Source organism: Micromys minutus (assembly GCF_963924665.1).
Source record: "Micromys minutus genome assembly, chromosome: 18".
Taxonomy (NCBI): Eukaryota; Metazoa; Chordata; class Mammalia; order Rodentia; family Muridae; genus Micromys; species Micromys minutus.
In genome coordinates, this window is record NC_137953.1 from 2,711,893 (window position 1) to 2,732,835 (window position 20,943).

At 49.0% G+C, this 20,943-nt stretch overlaps 1 protein-coding gene across 4 annotated transcripts in view; it reads left to right on the top strand.

The window, feature by feature from the left end:
- The window catches only part of SFXN5 (sideroflexin 5), a 119,432-nt gene that overhangs the window by 75,197 nt on the left and 23,292 nt on the right, over positions 1–20,943 (top strand). For 2 of the 4 annotated variants that reach the window (XM_080932340.1, XM_080932341.1), the window contains exons 10-11: positions 540–630; positions 19,971–20,086. In XM_080932340.1, the coding sequence (XP_080788466.1) occupies positions 540–630; positions 19,971–20,086 (207 nt within the window). Of the gene's footprint in view, positions 1–539; positions 631–16,394; positions 16,508–19,970; positions 20,087–20,943 lie in introns of those variants that run through there. The other 2 variants (XM_080932342.1, XM_080932343.1) reach the window with 2 other exon arrangements.

The window sequence follows — 20,943 nt, forward strand, 5'->3', positions numbered from 1 at the left end:
CACACAGAAAAGGCCTCCAGTCCTTCCCTCCCAGAGGTCCAGGGATGCCAAGGACTAGTGCTTGGAGAGACACACCAGGGAAGCAGGACCGACGGTCTGCCCGCCTGAGAGAGGTCACATGACTGCGCTTTCTGAGTCCTCTTGTGTGCCAAGCTCTTGCCTTTTCTATGCACAAGCCCTAAATGTGGTAGAAATAACCATCCTTTTTCTACCACCAGACAGTGACGTAGAGAAAGGATAATGAGTCACCTGCCTGGGGTCCCACTGCTAGTAAGTGACAGAGGTTGTAGACTTCAGAGATGGTTGTGTGGGGACAGGTGTGTGGCCTGAGGTGGGTGGGGCACCCCAGTCCTAGGGAGTGGGTCAGCAAAGGCTGAAGGCCAGAAGGCCCAGATGGCCTCAGAAGGGTTGCTGCACATGGGGTGGGGTGTGAGGGAAATTGGAGGGATCCCCTCCCGCTGCCCCCCCCCCCAGTTCTATGTCTCCCTCCCATGAGCCCTTGCAGCATCATGCACCTTCTGTTTTCTTTCCTTGCTAAGGTGGGCCTTAATGTGCTGGTTCAGAAAGCAAACAAGTTCACTCCGGCCACTCGACTTCTCGTGCAGAGATTTGTACCCTTCCCTGCAGTAGGTAAGATCTGCACACAGATGTGTGAGTGTGTGTGTGTGTGTGTGTGTGTGTGTGTGTGGTGGGAGTCTCAGGAATTTCCAAGCACCTGGGTGAATGGGTGAATGGTAGCCCTTCCACATCACACCTCCCTGATGTTTGCGACTCGTGGCTGGGAAGTCTAGAACAGGAGATGCAGCTTCAGCACACGTTCTTGGGTGGTTTTTTTGTTTGTTTGTTTGTTTGTTTTTTGTTTTGTTTTGTTTTGTTTTTTTGTTTTTGGTTTGTGGTGCTGGGGATGGAACCTGGGACTTCATGCACTCAAGGCAAAGCATGCTACCAGCTGAGCTCCACTCTCAGCCCTTTCTTTGCTTGAGTCAAAAATCTCAATCTGTAGCATAGGCCGGCTTGGCACTCACTATGTGGCTGAGGCTAGACTCAGACTCCCAGGAGACTTGGCACAGAGGTAGTGTGTTTGCTCCTTTGTTTGGGATGGGAGTCTCGTGTGTCCCAGAAGTGCTTGGAACTTGCTGTGTAACGCATCGTGACCTTGAACTTCTGGCCCTCCTGCCTCCCTCCGCCTCCCTGGTGCTGGGATTCGAAGTTTGCCGCGCTCTTGGTTCATATGGTGCCCCGTATACCAGGAAGCACTCTGACCAACGACACCCAGCATCTAGCTCAGCACAGGGCGAGTCTGAACCTGGATCTCCAGGCTCAGGAGGATCAGCAGACAGAACACAGTGCACACTGTGAAAAGTATTCACAATGAACAGTAACCACAGATCTGCAGTCCTTGTATCACAAGTTTGCCCAGAAAACAGTAAAAACCGGGACTTGGGGATTTGTCAGCAGGACAGCCAAGGCAGTCGGTGCCACATTGCAGCCTGACTCAGAGACCTGCAAATGACGTTTCTGTGCAGGGCGAGCCCAGGTGAGCACTGTGGACACTTCAACGGTTATGTCTTACTAAAAAAAAAATCAGGTGAAAGGCATATGGATTAGCTGACCTCCACAGACCAGCATGTAGGAGGTGGAGACAGGGGGATGAGAAGGCTAAGACCGTCCTTAGCTGTTTAGTGAGCTCAAGGCTATTGGTAACAACCTGAGTTCAGTTCCAAAGCACACAAGATGGAAGGAGAGAACTGATTCCCGAAAGTGGTCTGACATCCACAATGCTCCCTATAAGTATGTAAATAAATAAATGGAAACGTGCCTCTATTACTAAGTCACAACAAAAGGTTTTGATAGCATGCTTTAATCTCTTTGTAAATCTTTTGAGTTATATGTATATATATATATATATATATATATACATACATACATACATACATACATATACATATATATTATACATACATACATACATACATACATATACATATATATTATACATACATACATATATATATATATATAGGATATTAATCTGACATTGGTCTTCACATGACTGTCAGAGGGCCCTCAGGCTGCAGGATAACTCTCTGTTTTTGTTGTTGTTGTTGTTGCTTTGGTGGGGGGGAGGGTGGACTTTTTTTTTTTTTTTTAAGATATGTTTCTCTGTGTAGCCTTGTCCTGGAACTCACTCTGTAGATCACGCTGGCCCTGAACTCAGAGATCTGCCTATCTCTGCCTCCAGAGTGCTGGCATTAAAGCCGCGCGCGCCACCACTAGCTGGCTAACTCAGTTTCTGTTGGGTCCTTAAGATTGTGCAGCTTTGCCTGGCTTTCAGGAAGTGCCACCCAATTTTAGAAAAGAAGGCTGCTGTGCAGGTTTGTTTTAAAGAAATAGCTGTAGTCGCAACACCAAGCAGTTTAGCTTTTGTTGTTCAAAGAAGGGTTCATTAATACTAAGAACCCTAAGCAGAGTCCCCTCTTGGAATCTTTGCCAGAGGACAAAGGTAGGGGTTGGCCCAGGGCCTGAGGTTCTGTGACCTTTCAGATGTTACTGCCCTGTCTAAAGAGCTGAGTCAGAGATAGGCTCATGGCCATGACCTGACCTTCTCCTCCCATGTGTAATATGTAGGCTTGGGACTCTCCATCTTCAGTTGCACGTGAGGCCACAGACCAGACTCTGACAGAAATGTGCAATGGAGCACCTACAGAATGGGGCAGCTCACCCCCTCCATGCCCAGTGGCTAATAAACTCCCAGAATCAAACACCCAGTGGAGGCTAGCCAACTCAGATAATTGCTATAGCAACTCCACAGTTGTAATGAACTCTTAGCTATTTCTGCCGTGGGCCATTAATGAAATAACTCTTTAAGGCTGACTTCGTCATGGGGTCTAATTGAGCAACAAACGTGGCTACTCAGTGGCTGGGCTGTCTATGCCACCAGGGCTGCAGGGTCAGGGGCAGCCCAGACTGGCTCTGAGGCTCCCCTGAGATGTAATTGGGACTTGGGAGGCAAGCCTCAGATAAGAACTTTGCCAATGGCTTGTTCCAGCCCTATTCACCAACTGCCATTGGGTTGTGTGACCTTGAGGTGTTCTTAGCCTCTCTGGGACTCCCTCAGGAGTGGAGGCCTTTCCTCTGTTCTGAGATGCTCTCTGACTTGCTCCTCTCAGCATTAGCCTGATTCTCCTCCCGTCTTGGGACGGAGCCTTCAGGCCACCCACCCTAGACCAGCCTTTCCCAAGCTGGCTTGAGGCCCTATACCCATACCGGGTTGTATACAGCGTGCTTTGCTCCTTGCTCCTCCTCACTCCCAGGCCAGTCTGCGGAGAGGCTTCTGTTAACTCTGCTGTCAGTGATTGTCTCAGGTCAAAGCTGTCACCTGCACCCTGCACTTGGTCTGTCTGTGCCATGTCCCTCCATGCCCTGGCCAGGATGGAACATCTGTGAGTCACTTCCCCTTTGCTTCCTGAGGCAGGATGGCTAGTCACCATTAAGGGCCTCCAAGAAGCTCGCTGTGCACTGGCTTCCCCATGTGATGATAGCCCCACTCTCCTCGTAGGGAACACGCTTGCCCGAAGGACTCTGTTGTAGGGAGGAATGGGATGTGAGAGGGTCTGTCAGTGATGGGGGTCCTAAGAAGACCACGACCTCCCCTCTCTTCCTAGGCAAACAAGGAACAAGGAAACACTCTAGGATTGCTGTGTTCCCCACTTCTCTGGCTGGCCCCTCTACATGCCTATCCAGGGGAAAGCCTGGGGGAGGGTAGGATGTGTCCTCTTGGCTCTGCACTGCCCTGAGCCTAAGTCACTCTCTTAACCACCCAGCTTGGAATGCTTGGGCTCTGTTTAACCCTGATTCTCCAACCTGGGACCCCTCAACAGCTGTCACATGCTTGCACTAGGTTTGCAGAGCCCATCACTCCCAGGGGCTACCTAGTCCTCCCATCCGTCCTTAGTGTCTCTCATTCAGGGACCCAGGACAGAGCTTATCAATGCCTTTGCTTTAAAAAAAAAAAAAAAACCCACCGCCTTCTACAAAAGAATGCACAGACTCCAACTGGGAGCTACCTACACCTTATCCCCAAAGCTGAGGCCTCCCTGCCTCCACCCGGAAGGACTCAGTCTTGTGGAGAAACCTGCCTTTGGAGCTGAGAGACTGGGTGGGTTCCAGGGGTGGCCAGGCAGTGCGGTGTCTCAGTGAGCGCTGCATCTCTGAGCTTGCCCTGACTTTTCATCTAGGATCTTGTGAGCACTTGTGTGCATGTAAATGCTGCGTGCACGGCAAGTGGACCCCAGATGCTCCCTGAAGCCACCCTTCTCTCTTGGGGAGGTTTTCTTCACCTACAGTACCCTGCCCTGGTCTAGAACAGCAGTCATGTGGGAGATGGTGGTTTCTATTTATACATGGAGACGGTAGGAAAGGTGAGCCTGGGACCATGTGTGCTGGCATCAGAATCGATTGGGGACTGGTAATTAATTTGTTTAGACCTTAATTAATTCTCCAGTTCTTTCTTATTTGTGGACTGTCACGCTTAATTGTGTTCAGGAGCTCAAGCTTGGAGCAGGCCCTCCGTTAATTGATGTGTGGCTGCTGGAAGGTGGAAGTTAATGGTTTGGGAAGCCGGGCAAACAGAGCCATTAAAGGTCAACAGAGGAGATGCTGGAAAAATACACACCTCTGGGTCAAGCCACTGGTCTGCCAAGCTGAGCCTGGTTTACAGGAGGCAGGTCCCATAGAGAGCCTTTCTGTGAGGTCTTGGAGGAAATGTGCTAGGGGGTGGCACTAGGTGTGGGTCTCAGAATAGACACTGAGAAAATGGGCATGTCTGTGGTCAGAGGCGGATGGAGCATGGCCACCAGAGACGTGGAAATACCAGCAGTCACCGACTTAGCAAATCTTGTCGGAGTTGGTACCCCTGGCTCCATGTGCGCATGTGTGGGTTGGACTCCTTGGCTCCATGTGCGCATGTGTAGGTTGGAAGCCCAGCTTCACTTTAGCATGGAAGAGGAAGCACACCTCAAGTGCTTTTGGGTAATGAAAGCTTAGGTGAAGCCCGTATGCCCCTGAGCTTGGGCCTCTGTATTAGTCACTGTTCTTATGCTGTAACAAAAGCTCCTGAAGGAAGGCAGGGATTATTTTTGTGCAGTTTGTAAATCTGACAGTATAAGCGTGGGTCACTCTGTAAATGCGCGAGCAAGCGGAGGGCGTTGGCTGCTGGTGCTTAGCTTTCTGGCTCCTTTCATTCAGCCCCAGACCCCAGCCCTTGGCATAGGGCTGCCCTCACTGGAATCAGTCTTCTCGCTCACTTAACCCACTGTAGAAATTCCCTCACAGACAGATCTGTCTTCTCCGTGATTCTAGACCCCGTCAAATCAAGACTTGGTGTGAACTGTGTCAGCCTTCCATAGGATAATAATCTTTCATAGACCAGACATTCCACCCACGGCTAGGAAGTCTTCCGGGGTCATTCCTTGGGGGCCCCTATTATGAGTTGGCAAAACAATTTTCACTGCCATAATTTTTTTTCTTTGTACTCTTCAGGGAGCTGCTATTCAGGACTTGTAGAAAGCCTTGGGGAGCGATCTCCTGTTTCTTCATACCCAGTGAGCCTTAGAGGTGCCCTTTTGTGCCCTTTCTATGCCCCAGGCCACCGCGGTTTCCATGGCATTGACTCCCACATTGCTTCACTCCAGGATTTAGCTGACAGTGCTTTCAGAGCCTCAGCGCCCCGCCCCCCATTAAAGCATAAGTCCCCATTACTGTCCCCTGTGAGCCAGGAGACAGTGCTGTGTACCCGTGGCAACTTTGTCCTGGGCTAGGGGTGCTTCGTGAGGCACCCATGTTCCTTTGAGGCTCCTCTGGAGGCTGGAAGAACCTGCCTTCGCTGTGCTTACTCCTGACCGCACTGCAGCTATGGCCCCGCCTCTTTCCCGCGTGCGGAGCTGCAGGCACAGCCCAGAGGCCTTCTCTTCCCCGCACCTCAGCCTTACACTTGGCTGCCCCAGTACTATGTGCCCCTGTGTCTATCCAGGCTAGGTGCCCAGGTTCAAGTCTGCCTCCCTAGAGGCAGACTGTGTGGGTGCTCCAGAATCTTAGGGTTACTTTCTCATTACTATGGCAGGATATCTGCGAAGAAGAAACTTAAAAGAGAAGGAATTTATTTATTTTGGCTTACAATTTGAGAGGTGAAGTCATAGCAGCAAGAACTTGAGGTGGCTGGTGACATTGAGCCTACAGTTAAGGAGAGGGGGGTTAGAATGTTAGACCTTGGCTTAATACTCACCCCCCATTTTGGATGTGTGTGTATGCATGTTTTTTATGTGTGGATACCTGTGGATGTGCATGCATACATGTATGGTGTTTGTGTGTGTGTGTGTGTGTGTATGAGTGTAGATCAGAGGTTGATGGGAATCATCTTCCATTCCTCCCACCGTATTCATCCAGACTGCTCCTCCCAGTCAACCCCAGAGCTTGTTGGTATGGCTGGCTAGTCTTGCTCGCCAGCTTCCTCTGGGACCCCGTCTCTACCTCCAGAGGCTGGAATCACGGGTGGGTCACTCACCCAGAATCTGCACAGGTTTCTGGGGATCCAAACTCGTCCATAGTTGCACAGCAAGCACTTTTAACTGCCGAGCCATCTCCCCAACCCTATACCCTCTCCTTTTGTTCAGCACAGAACTGCTGCAGGTGGCTCTTCCCTCCCAGGTTGATCCTCTCTGGAAACACCCTCATAGACACCTCCAGAGGTGCATTTCCGTGGTGATTCTAAGTCAGCTTGACAATGCAGATTAGCATGGCGGGGTCTCACGTGTGGCTTGTTAATGCTTAAACAACTGTGTTCGCACAGAAGGTTCAGGGTCAGTTGCTCGGAGTGGAACTGACAGTGACACTGACGGCTGGAGTCCGTTTTGAGTGTTCTGGCTCGTGTATTCTGTTCATTCTTTGAGTCAGTGGGCCCCAGGTGAATGATCAGTAGGCCATTCCTCACTAACTTATTCCAGGCATGTGCTCAAGTCTTTCTGGTCCACGGGCACTGTCTTTGAAATGGTGTCCTAGGATCATTGAGTAAGTTTTCATAGGGATTATGCCAGCCGCCAGGGCCTCATGAGTCCTCAGTGCAGTTAGCCTTCCACTTACTGCCCTGGCCAAGGTGACAAAAGCCAACTATGGTGGCAAATTTTTATAATCCCAGAATGTAGGAGGGGAAGGATCATAGCTGAAGATTATCCTTGGCCACAGTGAGTTCAAGGTCATCTTGGATGGTAGAAAATGCAATATTAACAAAACAAAGGGTGGGACAGGAGAGATGGCTCAGGAGTTGAAAAGTATGAACTTATAGAAGACCCAGGTTTGGTTTCCAGAATCTACATTCAGTGACTTACTGCCATCTGTCACTCCCACTTCAAGGGGGAATCTGACTCCCCTAGCCTCTGCAGGTACCCACTATGTGTACTCATGTACACGCATGTGTACAATCTGCATAGAGACACGCACACACTCTGGCACTGTAGAACATTAATTTGGAGGCAAGCATTGGTCAGATGCTCAAAATGGCACAAAAACAAATGTTCTTATGACAAATGCTGTAGCGTTTCATAGAGGGCTTGGGTTTGGTGCTGGAGTGCTCAACTAGCAAGCCTGGTATTTGGTCACAGTACCACAGGGTGTGTGTGTGTGTGTGTGTCTGTGTGTGTGTGTGTGTGTGTGTGTGTGTGTGTGTGTGAGAGAGAGAGAGAGAGAGAGAGAGAGAGTTAAACATTGTTTCTACACAATCTCCTGATACTTCCTAGATTTTTAGGAATTTAACCTAAGCCAATGTTTTAGGAAGTTGTGTGTGTTCCATTCGAAGAGGATCATCCACTGACTTCTCCATCTGAGGAACTCGTGGGCGAGTGACAGGGATTCAGAGCTCGCCAACCTATATAAAAGCTGCAGCCATGGCAGCCTGTGCCTATAATCCCAGGACTAGGGAGGCAGACAGGATGCTGGCCTGGTGGCCTAGCCTAATTGGTGAGTCCCCGGACAGCGAGATTCTGTGTCTCAAATGAGGTGGACAGAATGTCTGAGGAGGACACCTGAGGTTGTCTTATGGACTCCTCAAGCACACCATCCACACATATGAACACACATCATGCAGTCACACAAACGTGAAGGAGCCACTTCCTGTCTTAACAGAGACTCAGTGGTGAAATACCAGGGGTCGAGGGGTGGGGCCCGGAGGTCGGGGGTGGAGTCAGGAGGTCGGGGGTGGAGCCAGGAAGTCGGGGTGGAGCCAGGAGGTCGGGGGTGGAGCCAGGAGGTCGGGGGTGGAGCGAGGAGGTCGGGGTGGAGCCAGGAGGTTGGGGTGGGGCGTCACATGGGCTCCTTTCAGAGCACGCCTGCCCTGAACAGGTCCACCCTGTGGTGTGTGACTCGTGCTAGTTTGAGTGTGTCAATGAAGACAGAACAGCCAGAATGAAGGCGCTGGTATCCAAAGTGATACCATGTGAATCTGGCAGGGCTGGCAGAACCTTCTGACAGAGCCATTGTCATTGAAATGAGCTGAGTGACCCTTAAGTTTTAGGAACATGTCCCGTTAGCAGCCTGACCCAGAAAGCTCTAAGGGATATTCATATGTGACTAAGTCACCTCTTTCTAAGCAACTTGCCGAAGTCCTGGCATCCTGTAGGTGCTCAATAAATATTACAGAACTAATGTCTTTCTAACTCAAGTGACTTGACCCTTCCTAAAATCTGGTAGGTAGAGAGACCTGGAGACAGAGAAGGCAGAGAGGCAGTAGCTTGAAGGGAAGGACCATGAAGGCAGGAGGGGCAGCTACAGGGCAAGGAGACTGCACCACAGAGCCCTGGATAGGAGCTTAGGGTTTAAGCCTCACTCACCTGTCTGGGAAGCCACTGCAGCCTCCAGCATGGGACGTAGTGGGCTGAGGAAGCTCTTAGAAGATGTGTCAGTACCCCGCTCTGACATACTTAGAGGAGGGGTGTCTTAGCAGGAGTCTTGTGTTACTCTCTGTGTGTGTGCAAATGCATGTGTATGTATGTGAAGAGGACAACTGTTGGTGTCATTTCTCAGGTACCATCCACCCCCCCTTCCCCCCTTCTCTGGCCCAGGACTCTCTAAGTAAAGCTATACAGCCCTAGGGAATCCCCCTGTCTCTACCTCCCTGGCATTAGATTACAAGTGCACCCTATCACACCCAGTTTTTCCCGTGGACACTGGTGACGGAGTCCAGGACCTGTGCTTATGCACCAAGGTCATTACTGAACTGTCTCCCCCCGGATACCTTAGCAGGGATTTTACAGACTCCAAACTTCAGCGTTAGTTATACCAAGCATGTACAAACTGATTTTTCTCTTCAGTTTAGAAATTTCCAGTCCTGAGTCAGTGACACTTCAATCTGGGCTGTGAAACTTTCCCCTGATTCTCAAGCTATTTAAAAGAAAATCTGGGCCTCTCGAGATGTAGCATTGGGGCATGCTGTGAAATTAAGCAAATATTAAGGTCAGTGTGCCTGTTTGGAGAGTATTGCTCCTCCAAAGACTGAGGGACTGTGTTCTGAGAGGGGCTGTGTTCTAAGAACTGTGCCCTGAGACTGACTAGGGAGAGAATATTCCCTGGCCAGCGTGGTAACGTGTATATGTGTGTGCCTGCAAATGTGCAGGTCCCTGCTGCTTGGCCTGGGAACCTGGCTATGCTAGCTGCCTCTGAAGGGAGGATGAAGCTAAAGGCCAGGGTCAGAGGAGACTGCTGTTTGATTGTCCAACTTTTTATGCAGTTTGAACTGTTTACCATGCTGTGATGGCTAATATTGATTGTCAACCTAGCAGGACCTAGAATCACCAAAGAGACATGCCTCTGGGCATGCTTGGGAGGGATTATCCAGATTAAGTTAATTGAGGTGGAAAAATCCAATACAAAGCCACGGGCTGTGAAAGATGAGAAAGGGAACCGATTATCCAGCGTTCGTTGCTCTTTGGTTTCTTCTGACTGGATATTAAGTGACTCCTTGTCACTGCCATCCTGCTGTCACCGCCATGATAGACTGTATCCTTTGGAACTGTAAGACAGAATAAACCCTTTCTTCCTTAAGTTGTTCCATGACTAGTATACATGACAAACGTACGGCGTGTAGGCTGCATGGTCCTGAGAAGTGGTGGAGGAGGGAAGAGGGCATGGAGCAAGTTTACCTGACCCTCCTTGAAGGTGACAAAGTGGAGTTTGGGAGAACTTGACCATGTCTGTCTGGAGCTAAAAATGGTTGCTGATTTCTGTTGCTACTACAGTAGTTGGTTTGTTTATATGAAAAATACTTTACTTTTTCCTGAAGACAAGTTTGTCTGTATCCTTCCAAAGTTAAGTAAACAGCTAAAAGTTTACAAATCAAAGTAGGCTTGGTATTGTCTGTTTATATCACCAGGAACAGGAGGGTGGGGGCAGGAAGATCAGAGGTTCATGGACATCCTTGGTTCAGAGCAAGGTAACCTGGGCTAGCTCTGTCTTAAAGCAAAAAATGGCAGAAGTGTATGAATTTCCTGCTAATGTATTGTATACATTTAAATGTAAACAAGTACAATGGGGTTATATAAACATAAACACAGTAGGTTGTTTGTTTGTTTGTTTGAGACAGTGTCTGTCCCAATCCATTCTGGCCTTGAACTCACTATAAACTGGGAAGGACCTAGCTGACTTCCAAGACATATACCTGGCAAATTTGGGAACTCTTTCCACAAAAGTCATAAAATTCTAACTTGCCCCTTTTCAATAGGATCTAGCTACAGTTATTCTTTTCGTGACAACTTTTTTTTTTTTTAACTTTGAAACACTATAGCTAGGCATCATAGCCCATACCTATAATCCTAGCTTGGGGAAGCAAAGCCAGGAGGATCATGAGTCTGAGGCCAGCCTGAGCTACAGTTCAAGTCTAGGGCATTCTGGGATATATAGCAAGATCCTGTCTCAAGAAGTTAAAGTAAGTGAATTAATAATAATTCAAATACAAAGAAAGTTAATTGAGGTAACAGAAAAGGTTAGAAACATTTAAAACCCTTGTGCCCTCTACCTGCTTGGTGATGACCTCTGTTATCAGCAGGCCCTGTTCATTCGGATTTCTGGATCCTAGATAGGTGTTTGCTCCCCACCACTGTTTATGATCTTTGTGTGCATGCATGCATGTATGTATACTGTCCAGGAAGCTCCAGGGTCCCTCCATCTCTGCTTTCTCAGACTTGGGGTTATAAGCGCACACAAACCACATTCAGGTTTTATTGTTGTTGTTTGTTTTTATTTTTTGCATGGGTTCTAGGAAATAAATTTAGACCCTTGTGTTTATGAGACACGTTATTGACTGAACCATCTCCAGTCTTATTTGTGCATTTAAAAATGTTTATGTGAACCATATCACTGTATCCTTATACTAATTACTTTTCTATTGTAATGATAAAATACCACAACCAAGACAACTTATAAAAGGAAGTGTTTAATTGTTTTAGAGGGTTATTCTGTGATGGCAGCAGACACTGCTGAGAGCTCACATCTCAAGCAGTAAGCAGGAAACAGAGAGAACATTGGGATTGGCAGACCATCTGACACACCTTCTCCAACAAAGCCACACCTTCTAATCCTTCCCAAACAGTTCCATTAACTGAGGAGGTATATGAACCTATGAGGGCTATTCTCATTCAAACCACAATAGTGTTTCAATGTTTGTTTTGTTTTGTTTCCGTCTCCCTCCTCCTTTTCTGTCTTCATCTCCCCTCCCCTCCCTCTCCCTTCTCTCTCTGTATCTCTCTCTCTCTGTGTGTGTGTGTGTGTGTGTGTGTGTGTGTGTGTTTAGCTGTGGTTGTACTATGTGGCTGTGCACCCATGTACTGGCTGGTTTTGTGTCAGCTTGACACAAGCTGGAGTTAATTACAGAGAAAGGAGCTTCAGTTGACGAAATGCCTTCATAAGATCCAGCTGTAAGGTATTTTCTCAACTAGTGATCAAGGGGGGAGGGCCAGCCCATTGTGGTTGGAGCCATCCCTGGTCCAGCCCATTGTGGGTGGAGCCATCCCTGGCCCAGCCCATTGTGGGTGGAGCCATCCCTGGGCTGGTAGACCTGGGTTCTATAAGAAAGCAGGCTGAGCAAGCCAGGGGAAGCAAGCCAGTAAGTAACATCCCTCCATGGCCTCTGCATCAGCTTCTGCTTCCTGACCTGCTTGAGTTCCAGTCCTGACTTCCTTTGGTGATGAACAGCAATGTGGAAGTGTAAGCTGAATAAACCCTTTCCTCCCCAACTTACTTCTTGGCCATGATGTTTGTGCAGGAATAGAAACCCTGACTAATACAACCCGTGATCAGAGGTTAGTAGACAACTTTCGGGAATTGGCTCTCTCCTTTCCCAGAGACTGAACTCAGGTGCTCAGGCTTGGTACTGGATGCCTTTGCCCACTGAGTCATCTCAGCAGCCTTTTCCTTGTCTTTTAGAAACCTGCTTTTCATTATGGTTTTGAGATTTTTCTCCTCGAATACACATAGATCCAGTTCAGCTGCCATCTGGGGTCTACAGTGACTGTCCTTGGCTGATAATTTGAGACTGTCTTTCTCACTGTACAGCTGTGCACACAATTCCATTCACATGTGGCCATGCACACAGGAATGGGCTTTTCTGGACAGGGCTTTCATCTGCATAGAGTCTGCACAGGGAGCCTGGAAACAGGCAGATCGGGCTTTACCTCGTACTGTATCTCAGCAGAATGGCTGTGCGGAGACTCTAGGAGCTAGTGCAGCTAGAAATGGAAGGAGTGTGTTAGAGTGTTTCTAACTTCGTAAGACCTGCCAACTCCCCCCACCCCCAAAATGCAGCTTTTCAGATCCACAGGTCTAAATTTCTGTTCCCCAGTATCCTGTGTCCCCTGGACTATCTCTCAAGAGTCAGTACTTTTTAAATTTGTATCCATCATGTAGTCTCTTCTCATACACACATGAAAGTGAACACTTTGATTTTGTAAGAGTTACTTCTTGTTTTTAATTGTGTGTCTGTGCGTGCATGTGTGTGTGTGTGTGTGTGTGTGTGTGTGTGTGCATTTGCATGTGTATGCACATGTGTGTAGATACCTGCAGAGGCCTGAGGGTTAGAGTCTCTGGTAGCTTTTGTAGATGCTGGGAACCAAGCTTCAGAAGCAGCTCCTCACCTGAGTCGTCTCCCCAGCCCACCCTTTGCTCTCTTAAGCTGTGTAGCCCAGGCTGGGCTTCTGTTGGTCGTTCTGCCTCTGTCTCATGAGCTAAGATTACATTTTCAGACCAAGCTGCTGTCTCTCACTTTCATTGACTTAGTTTTCCTTTCAAATCCTAGTATAGTTGAGAATGTTCTCAAATTTATTAGACATTTGGATCTTCAGATAGTGGAAATGGGGTGATCTGAATTTCATATACAAAAATTAATTCAGAGGCAGATTACAGACCTAACTGTGAAAATAAACATTTCAAATTTTTGAAAAAAGTATAGATGAACAATGGTGGTTTCTTAATAACACAGAAAGTACTGGAAGAAGGGAGGAAGTGCTTATTTGAGGACATATTAAACTGTGACAGACAACACCATCCACAAAGTGGGAGGGCCAGGCCACAGTCCAGGAACAGCCATTTGCAAACCATTTGACCAATGAGGATTAGTTTCCAAAATATAAAGAGCTCTTGCAAATTGATTTTTTTCTTAGATTCAGAAGTCTGTCTTTGACTATTCATAAGATTGAGTTCATGTTTATCAAGTTTTTTATTTTTCATTTCATAAAACTCTTAGTCTTACATTTTGCTGTGATTTTGACAACTGGACCCCCCCCCCGTGTGTGTGTGTGTGTGTGTGTGTGTGTTTGTGTGTGTGTGTTTGTGTGTGTGTGTGTGTGTGTGTGTGTTTGTGTGTGTGTGTTGGTGATGGTTTGATTGAGAATGGTCCTGTAAGCTCATGTATTTGCATGTTTGGTTCCCCATTAAACTGTTTGGAAGGATTAGAAGGTGTGTCCTTGCTAGAGGGGATGGTTTCAAAAGGCCAAGCCAGGCTCAGCCTTCCCCCCCTCCCTCCCTTCCTCCCTCTCTGTCTCTCTCTCTCCCTCCCTCCACACACACACACACACACACACACACACACACACACACACACACACACACACGAATGTACACTGCACTTGAGTGCAGTGCTGGCTGAGGGGTGGGCGCCAGATCTGCTGAAGCTGGAGTTACAGGTGGTTTTAGGATAACCAAATGTGGGTGCTGGGAACTGAACTTGGGTCTTCTGCAAGAGCAGTAAGTGCTCGTAACCATTCAGCCAAGTCTGTGGCACCCCTCACTGGTCTGGAGTGTACTACATGGCCAGCTGAGTGGCAAGCCATGGACCCCCTGTTTGTGAGATTGCAAGTTCACACTTGTGCTTGGCTTTTTCAAGTTCACACTTGTGCTTGGCTTCTTACAGGAGTTCTGGGCTACAAGCACTTGGTCCGCTGAGTATTTCCCCAGCTCCTTTTCTTAATAAAATTTAAAACTCTTTATTCTATTTGGGGCTGGATGGGCATGGATGGCAGAGGCTGAGATTGGAGTAGCTTAAGCAATAGAAGAACTCCCCGCTCTCCTGAGCTTCTGATGACACACCCCAGTCCTGCTGCCCTTCCAGCTCATCTCTGCCCGCTGCCCTGTGAGCGCCTTCAGACTAGACCACTCATCGTCAGTGTGGCAGCTGCAGCTCCAGACATCACATCTCAGTCCTCCTGTGCCCTGAGGACCAGAGGCTCTGACTATCGGCTGTTACCTGTCAGCGTGGGAGGAGACCTTTCACAGTATCCCTGAAGACATTTCTCACTAGCTAGGGTTTGGGTCTCAGGTCTCTTTCTAATCACTGACAAGGGTGAGATTTGGGGGTGAAATAGCTTCAGCTACCTTTACCCTCCCTATAGTTCCATATAAGCAGATTTTTGTTTATCATGTTTAATCTGTATATTTCCCCAGCTTCTCACTCATGATATGGATGAAAAATAGACCTTAACTTTCATCTTTCCTTCTTTTAATTAAGTTTTCTTATTTAAAAGATTAAAAAATATTTTTCTTTATGTGACACTATATAGCTCTGGCTGTCCAGGGACTCATTATATAGACCAGGCTGGTCTCAAGCTCACAGAGATCCTCCTGCCTCTGCCTCCCGAGCACACCTGGAGACTTCCATATTTCTAAGATGGCTTCTTGGGTAAATAAAACATAACTTCACTCACATTGTAAAATGTAGATAGAATAGAAACATTTAGTGTAGAATATACAGACATCTCTCCAATTGCATCCTTTCTGCCTGGGCAGCCCTAGGAGACAGGTGCCTTCTAAAACATTACCTGTGTGTGTGCACGTGTGTGCTTGGCTCTATCAAGGACAAAGCTGGACACAGTCACCTGCCTGTTCTCCACAGCTTCCTTCCCCTCTCCGTTTGTTTTGGAGAGAGCCCAGTGTGAGTTCCCTAATGGTGGACGTTTAGCTTGTTTCTAATTATTTGCTCTTACAAACAGCACTATAATTAACATCCTTGTAAATGTCTCTTTGTGCATATGGGCAAGCATTTCTTTAGGGTAGCTATCTATGGTTTGGCAATTTCTACTGCCTTTAATTGCATTGCCTGGTATCTGGCAGACGATCTTCTGCATGTACAATAACTTTCCGTGTCCGTGCACCATTATAGTGTAAGTTTTAAAAAAGATGTTTCAGGCAACAATTAGGAATCTAAGTTTGAGCTCAAGTTCTGTGTGGATGGCTGTGGTCGGCTGAGGTGACAGCTGAATGAAGCGATCTTCTTCCCCGTGGTTAAAACCACAGGTGTCTTGTCAATTATGACAGGTAGCAGGTGAGATTCCCCTGCACCCTGACAGCCATTATGATTGTGTGTGTGTGTGTGTGTGTGTGTGTGAACGCATGCATGTGTGCATGTGTGTTGTACACTCATGTGCCACGGCACCTGTGTGGAAGTCCAAGGACAATGTGTAGGAATTGGTTCTTTCCTTCACCGTGAAGACTCCAGGGACCTAACTCAGGTTGTTAGCCTTGGTGGGCAAGTGCCTTTACCCATGGAGCCATCTCATAGGTCCATACCTTGTATTTTGAATCAAGTTGCTCATTGGCACCTAGTGTTCACCTATTAGGTTAGTGAGACTGGCCAGCAAGTCATAGGCATCTTCCTGTCTCCATCTCCTCAGCACTGGAGGAGATGTACCACCACACGTAGTTTTAACATGGGTTCTGGGGGGTTGAACTCAGGTCAACCCTGTGCAAGCACATTACCAACTGTACCATCACCCCAGCCCCACACACCATAACTTTTAGGATGTTAAGATGAGGAGAAATGTATCCCAGAGTTGAGGAGTTATGGGACCTCATTGTTCCCCAAGTCAGTGGCCTATGACGCTTCATGAGAGTGTCTCAATGGTCCTACTCTTGTATGGACTGAAGCACCTGCCTTCCCAGCAGCTGGTTTCTGACACAGGTATGTGCCGCTTGCCCCGCCCCTCTGATCTCGATTGTTCTGCAAGAGCTCAGAGGTGGGCTTCTCAGAGGTGAAGGTGAGCGCTTCCCCTAGTTTCTCCTCTGCTCTTTGTTTCTCCCGTTGTCCCTTTGACTCTGGATGCTGCCTTGTCAGCTCCTCACTGTGTGGTTTCCCATGGCAGTGGGTCCAATGCAAGAACATCTGTGGCAGTCAAGAGTGTGCTTTTGTCTTTTCCTCCCCCATTTCATGATGTCTCCCGTATTGTTGCTCCAGCGTCAGTCATGCCTGAGTCTTGAATGGTGTCGATCTGAGTTGAAAATGTGCCAGTTTTTGTAACATTATCGCTAATAGACTGCTTAATTAACCTGCTGATATTGTCGATGATAGATCTGTTGGTGTGTCAAAAAGGGAGACCCATGCATATATTCTTTCCCTCCCTTCCTCTCTCCCTCCCTCTCCCTCCTCCCTGCTCGCTCGCTCTCTCTCTCTCTCTCTCTCTCTCTCTCTCTCTCTCTCTCTCCTCTCTCTCTCTCTCTCTGGAATGAGATAGGAGAGATCTGGGAAGGTCTCCGGGGAAGATGGAAAAATTGAACGGTCCAGATGAGATGGTTGAAGTGCAGTCCCTCCATGGGGCATGCGTCCTTACTTATCACTGGGGATGATTCCTCCTGAGGCTGGCTATAACCACGAAATCACTGTAGGGCAGCAGAAAAGATTGGAAGGTACATGCCATCTGCATAGCCAGTCACATCAAAGGACACTGTCCCTCGTTTACTTTGACAATGGTTATATCTTTTTTCCATCCAGGTAGCTTAAAGGACAGGTTCCCCAGTCACATCCTGGAGAGACTTGCTGAGGGACAGATGTAAGGTTAACACAGGACCCAGTATAGCTTCGGCTGGTTTGGAACTCAATGTGTAGCTAAGGATGACTTTGAACTTATAATCCTCCTGCCTCTGCTTCTCTCTGGAGTGTTAGAATCCCAGGTCCACATCACCACTCCTGGTTGTACTCCCCCTCCCCCAACATGTGTTTTGCATTTGAACTACAGTTCTCTGTCCTGAGGTCTTTGCATCCACATTTGGAAACTGAAGAGAGTCAGTTGCCACCCTGCTCCTGGAACTGGCCCACCGTCAACTTCCAGGCCTGCTACCCCTTCCTCATCAGCCTCCTTATCCTATATCAACGTACAGAGTGGGGCCTGTAGTGGTTCGAGCTTCTTCCTGCCTTCCTGACCTGGTGGGTGCAGAGGCTGGCTTTTGGTGTGAGTGTAGCCTGTCCCCTGAGATCTCCTAGAGACCCTAACTGCCACACTGGGAACACCCAGCAGGAGGGACAGGACTCACTGTTTCCTGTTTTTGGGAGCACAGTTGTGCCACCTTGCCAGGAATGGTAATGTTGGAAGTAAAAGGCATTCTTGATGGTAAGGGCCCACCCTCTCAGACAGAAAACCCTACTTTCCCACTCAGTGCCCTGTCTTTTGAGAACTGGGCCTCCCAGCCCAAAGGCCAAAGGGGTTGCAGAGTATCTCTGGGGCCACTAGAGGGCAGGTCACCAACAGAGGCCAGGAGCTGCTTCTCAAGGCCACTCTAAAAGGCCTGTTTGGGTCCTGGGCATTCTAGGTCTATCAGAAGCTCACCTTTGAGACTGAGCAGAGAGAGACAAAGTCAGGAATGAATCCCAAGACAGATGCCCCAAACCTATGCACCGTGTCCATCTTCCATGGGCCTCTTGCCCCAAGTCTACCTCAGATTCATCCTTCTTAACTCTGCCTTTGAATGAGGTTAAGGTAAGGGTTTCTCAGACATTGCGGAAACTGCATTCTGGAGGCTGAGGCTGGAGAATTACGAGTTTGAAAATGGTCTGGGATACTCGGAGAGACCCCATCTCAAAACAACCAGGGTGTGAGTTTCTCTGTCAGGGCACTATTGACTTTGGGCGGGGGGGGGGGGGGGGGGTCATTACTTGTAGGAATGTCCTGTGCGAGATAATGTCATTCTGCAGAAGCTGTGTTTCAAAGCATCCCTGTCTCTGTCAGCCATGTGCCAGTAACACCCCCACCCCAATCCCCAAACCATGAATCACAAATAACAGTAAATTGTGGGGTACAGAAGCCATGAGGCTTGAGTTCTTGCCACAGAAGGTCTGCCGTGGCAAGTGTGGATCAGCATCGTGTGGAAACAGCGAAGACTCGCAAAGGTAGCATATGCGCTCGAAATACATTTCGGAGCTTGTTTGCTCCCCGGCTCTCCCTCTCCAGAGACTGCAGTGCCTCCCGGTCTTCGCCTGGCTTATCCCACCTCCCTACTTGATTACAATAGGACAGAGAGTCTCAGAGAGCCCTGGCTCCCACACCAGACTTCACCTGCAGAATCCTGTCCCCCAGCTGTGAGCACCCTGCACTACTGGATGCCCCGGCCATTGGCTCGGGTCCGGGAGCATCTGTGGGCTCCCTCCCACTCCACTTGCCCACTGAGCCCTACCACCCCTCACGGCTCCCCAAACCCGGGTGCCCCCCCACTGGAGAGGGGGAAGCAGCAGGTGTTGATGCTAATCAGCGTTCACAGCCCAGAACTGCAGTCGCTCCCAGGCTCACACACTCCCCAAAATTAAACACTCATTATACAAAATTAATTGACATTAATTAGCAAAAATTAAAACTTTAAACACAGCAAGGCGCTTTGGGGGGAGGAGTGGAGCAGGCAGGCTCTGCATTTGTCACCCCCACCACCACATTTCCCACCACCCACCTACCACCCCCAAGTCTCCCCATTCCCATCATGAAGCAGAACTGGAGGACTTCAGGCCAGATCTATATCAGTCTACCGCCCTGGGCCTGGCCTGCGAGCTCCTGTTAAGGGGATAGGGGTAACTGGACCAGCGACCTTCATCTATTGCTAATTTGAGGATCCAGGAACCTCCTGTCAACCTTAGGTCCCTAAGATCTCAGCTGAGGCTATGGAGAGGTATGGCTGAGTGGAGCAGCTCAACCACTGGAAGGGCTTGCTTCCCCCAGACCCGGTCTCTGGGTACCGGAGGTTCACCTGCTGTTTCTTATGGATGCTCATCTCTTGGTCTGCACTAGTGACATTCGGGGCTCAGCTTGGGGAGTGGCACTTAAAAGCATTTTATGGCCAAGGGACCGAGTTTCTGGTGGTGGGAACATCAGGCCCCAGGGGCATGCATCCCAGGGCCAGAGGAGCAGCTGCGCGCACATCTGTTTCCCCTGCCTAGAGACCGGGCCCCAGAAGAGAGGTGAGCAGCGCCCTCTATAGGTGGCAGCTCCCAAAGCCTTTTGGTCTATGCTTCCTGTGTCTCCAAAGACCTTAGCATCTTTTGCAAGGCTGAAACCAAAACAGAGGACTCTCACCTTTCTAGATTCACAGAACTTTTGGGGGCTTGGAGCCCTAGCTGGAGGATGGAGCCAGGTGGGAAGCCATCCGTGCCTCACTACCCCCTCTCTGTATTCCTCTCTCTCCAGCCAGTGCCAATATCTGCAACGTGGTCCTGATGCGGTATGGGGAGTTAGAGGAAGGGATTGATGTCCTGGATGCTGATGGCAACCTCGTGGGCTCCTCAAAGATCGCAGCCAGACACGTGGGTTTCCCAGGGGCTAAGCCCTGCAGGAATGGATTGATGCTCCCATACATAGCCTATGTGTTCCTCGAGGTCTTCTGGTCACAGGACCTTGGCTTCTCAAGCTGTCTCCTCCTGATTCCAGTTGCCACCTCTCCTCAGTCTGCTCCCTGTCAGGCTTGTTCTCCTAGACACTCCTTCACTGCTCTCCAACCTCCTCCCTCTTATCTCCACTGTGAAATGTCCTTATTTTTTTTTTTTTTAACCCAGCCCCTCAGGACCCAGCTCTTTCTCGGAGGTGTTAATTGGAGAGGGCAGAGGAGCCTCCCCAGGGCTTTCTCTCCATGCCCTAGGCCTTCACAACCTTGTGGATTGTGAATGGGAAGCTTCAGGCAGTGGTATGAGGCCATTACCTCTCTGGGAGTGCGTGCGCACACGTGCGCACGCGCGCGCGCGCACACACACACACACCAGTATACATGTCCTGTGCTTTCTCAGCCTTCCTGTTGATAGTGGCTGGTGGCTTGTCGTACTGTCCTGGGTAGAGCATCACACATGTACCAGTCTCTGTTGCTCTTGTTGATAAGCCTCTAAGCTTTTCTTCCTTCTTCTTCTACTGAGGGGAAGTCAGGGTCCATTTATTTCCTGTAAGGGCCAGGTCTGGGTGTCATAAGAGCAGTTCACTCTTTGCTCCCTGCCCTGGCTCTCCGCCTTCATATCCTGCTCACAGGCTCTTGTGCTGGGACCTGGAAAGACCCTCATTAGGGGGGAATCTGCCCTACTCTATCCCAACCCCTCCCTTCAGGGTGCCCTGTGAAGATGGTAGAGGTGACATTGTTTCCTACAGACCTAGGACACCCAGGTCCTCTGCAGGCCCA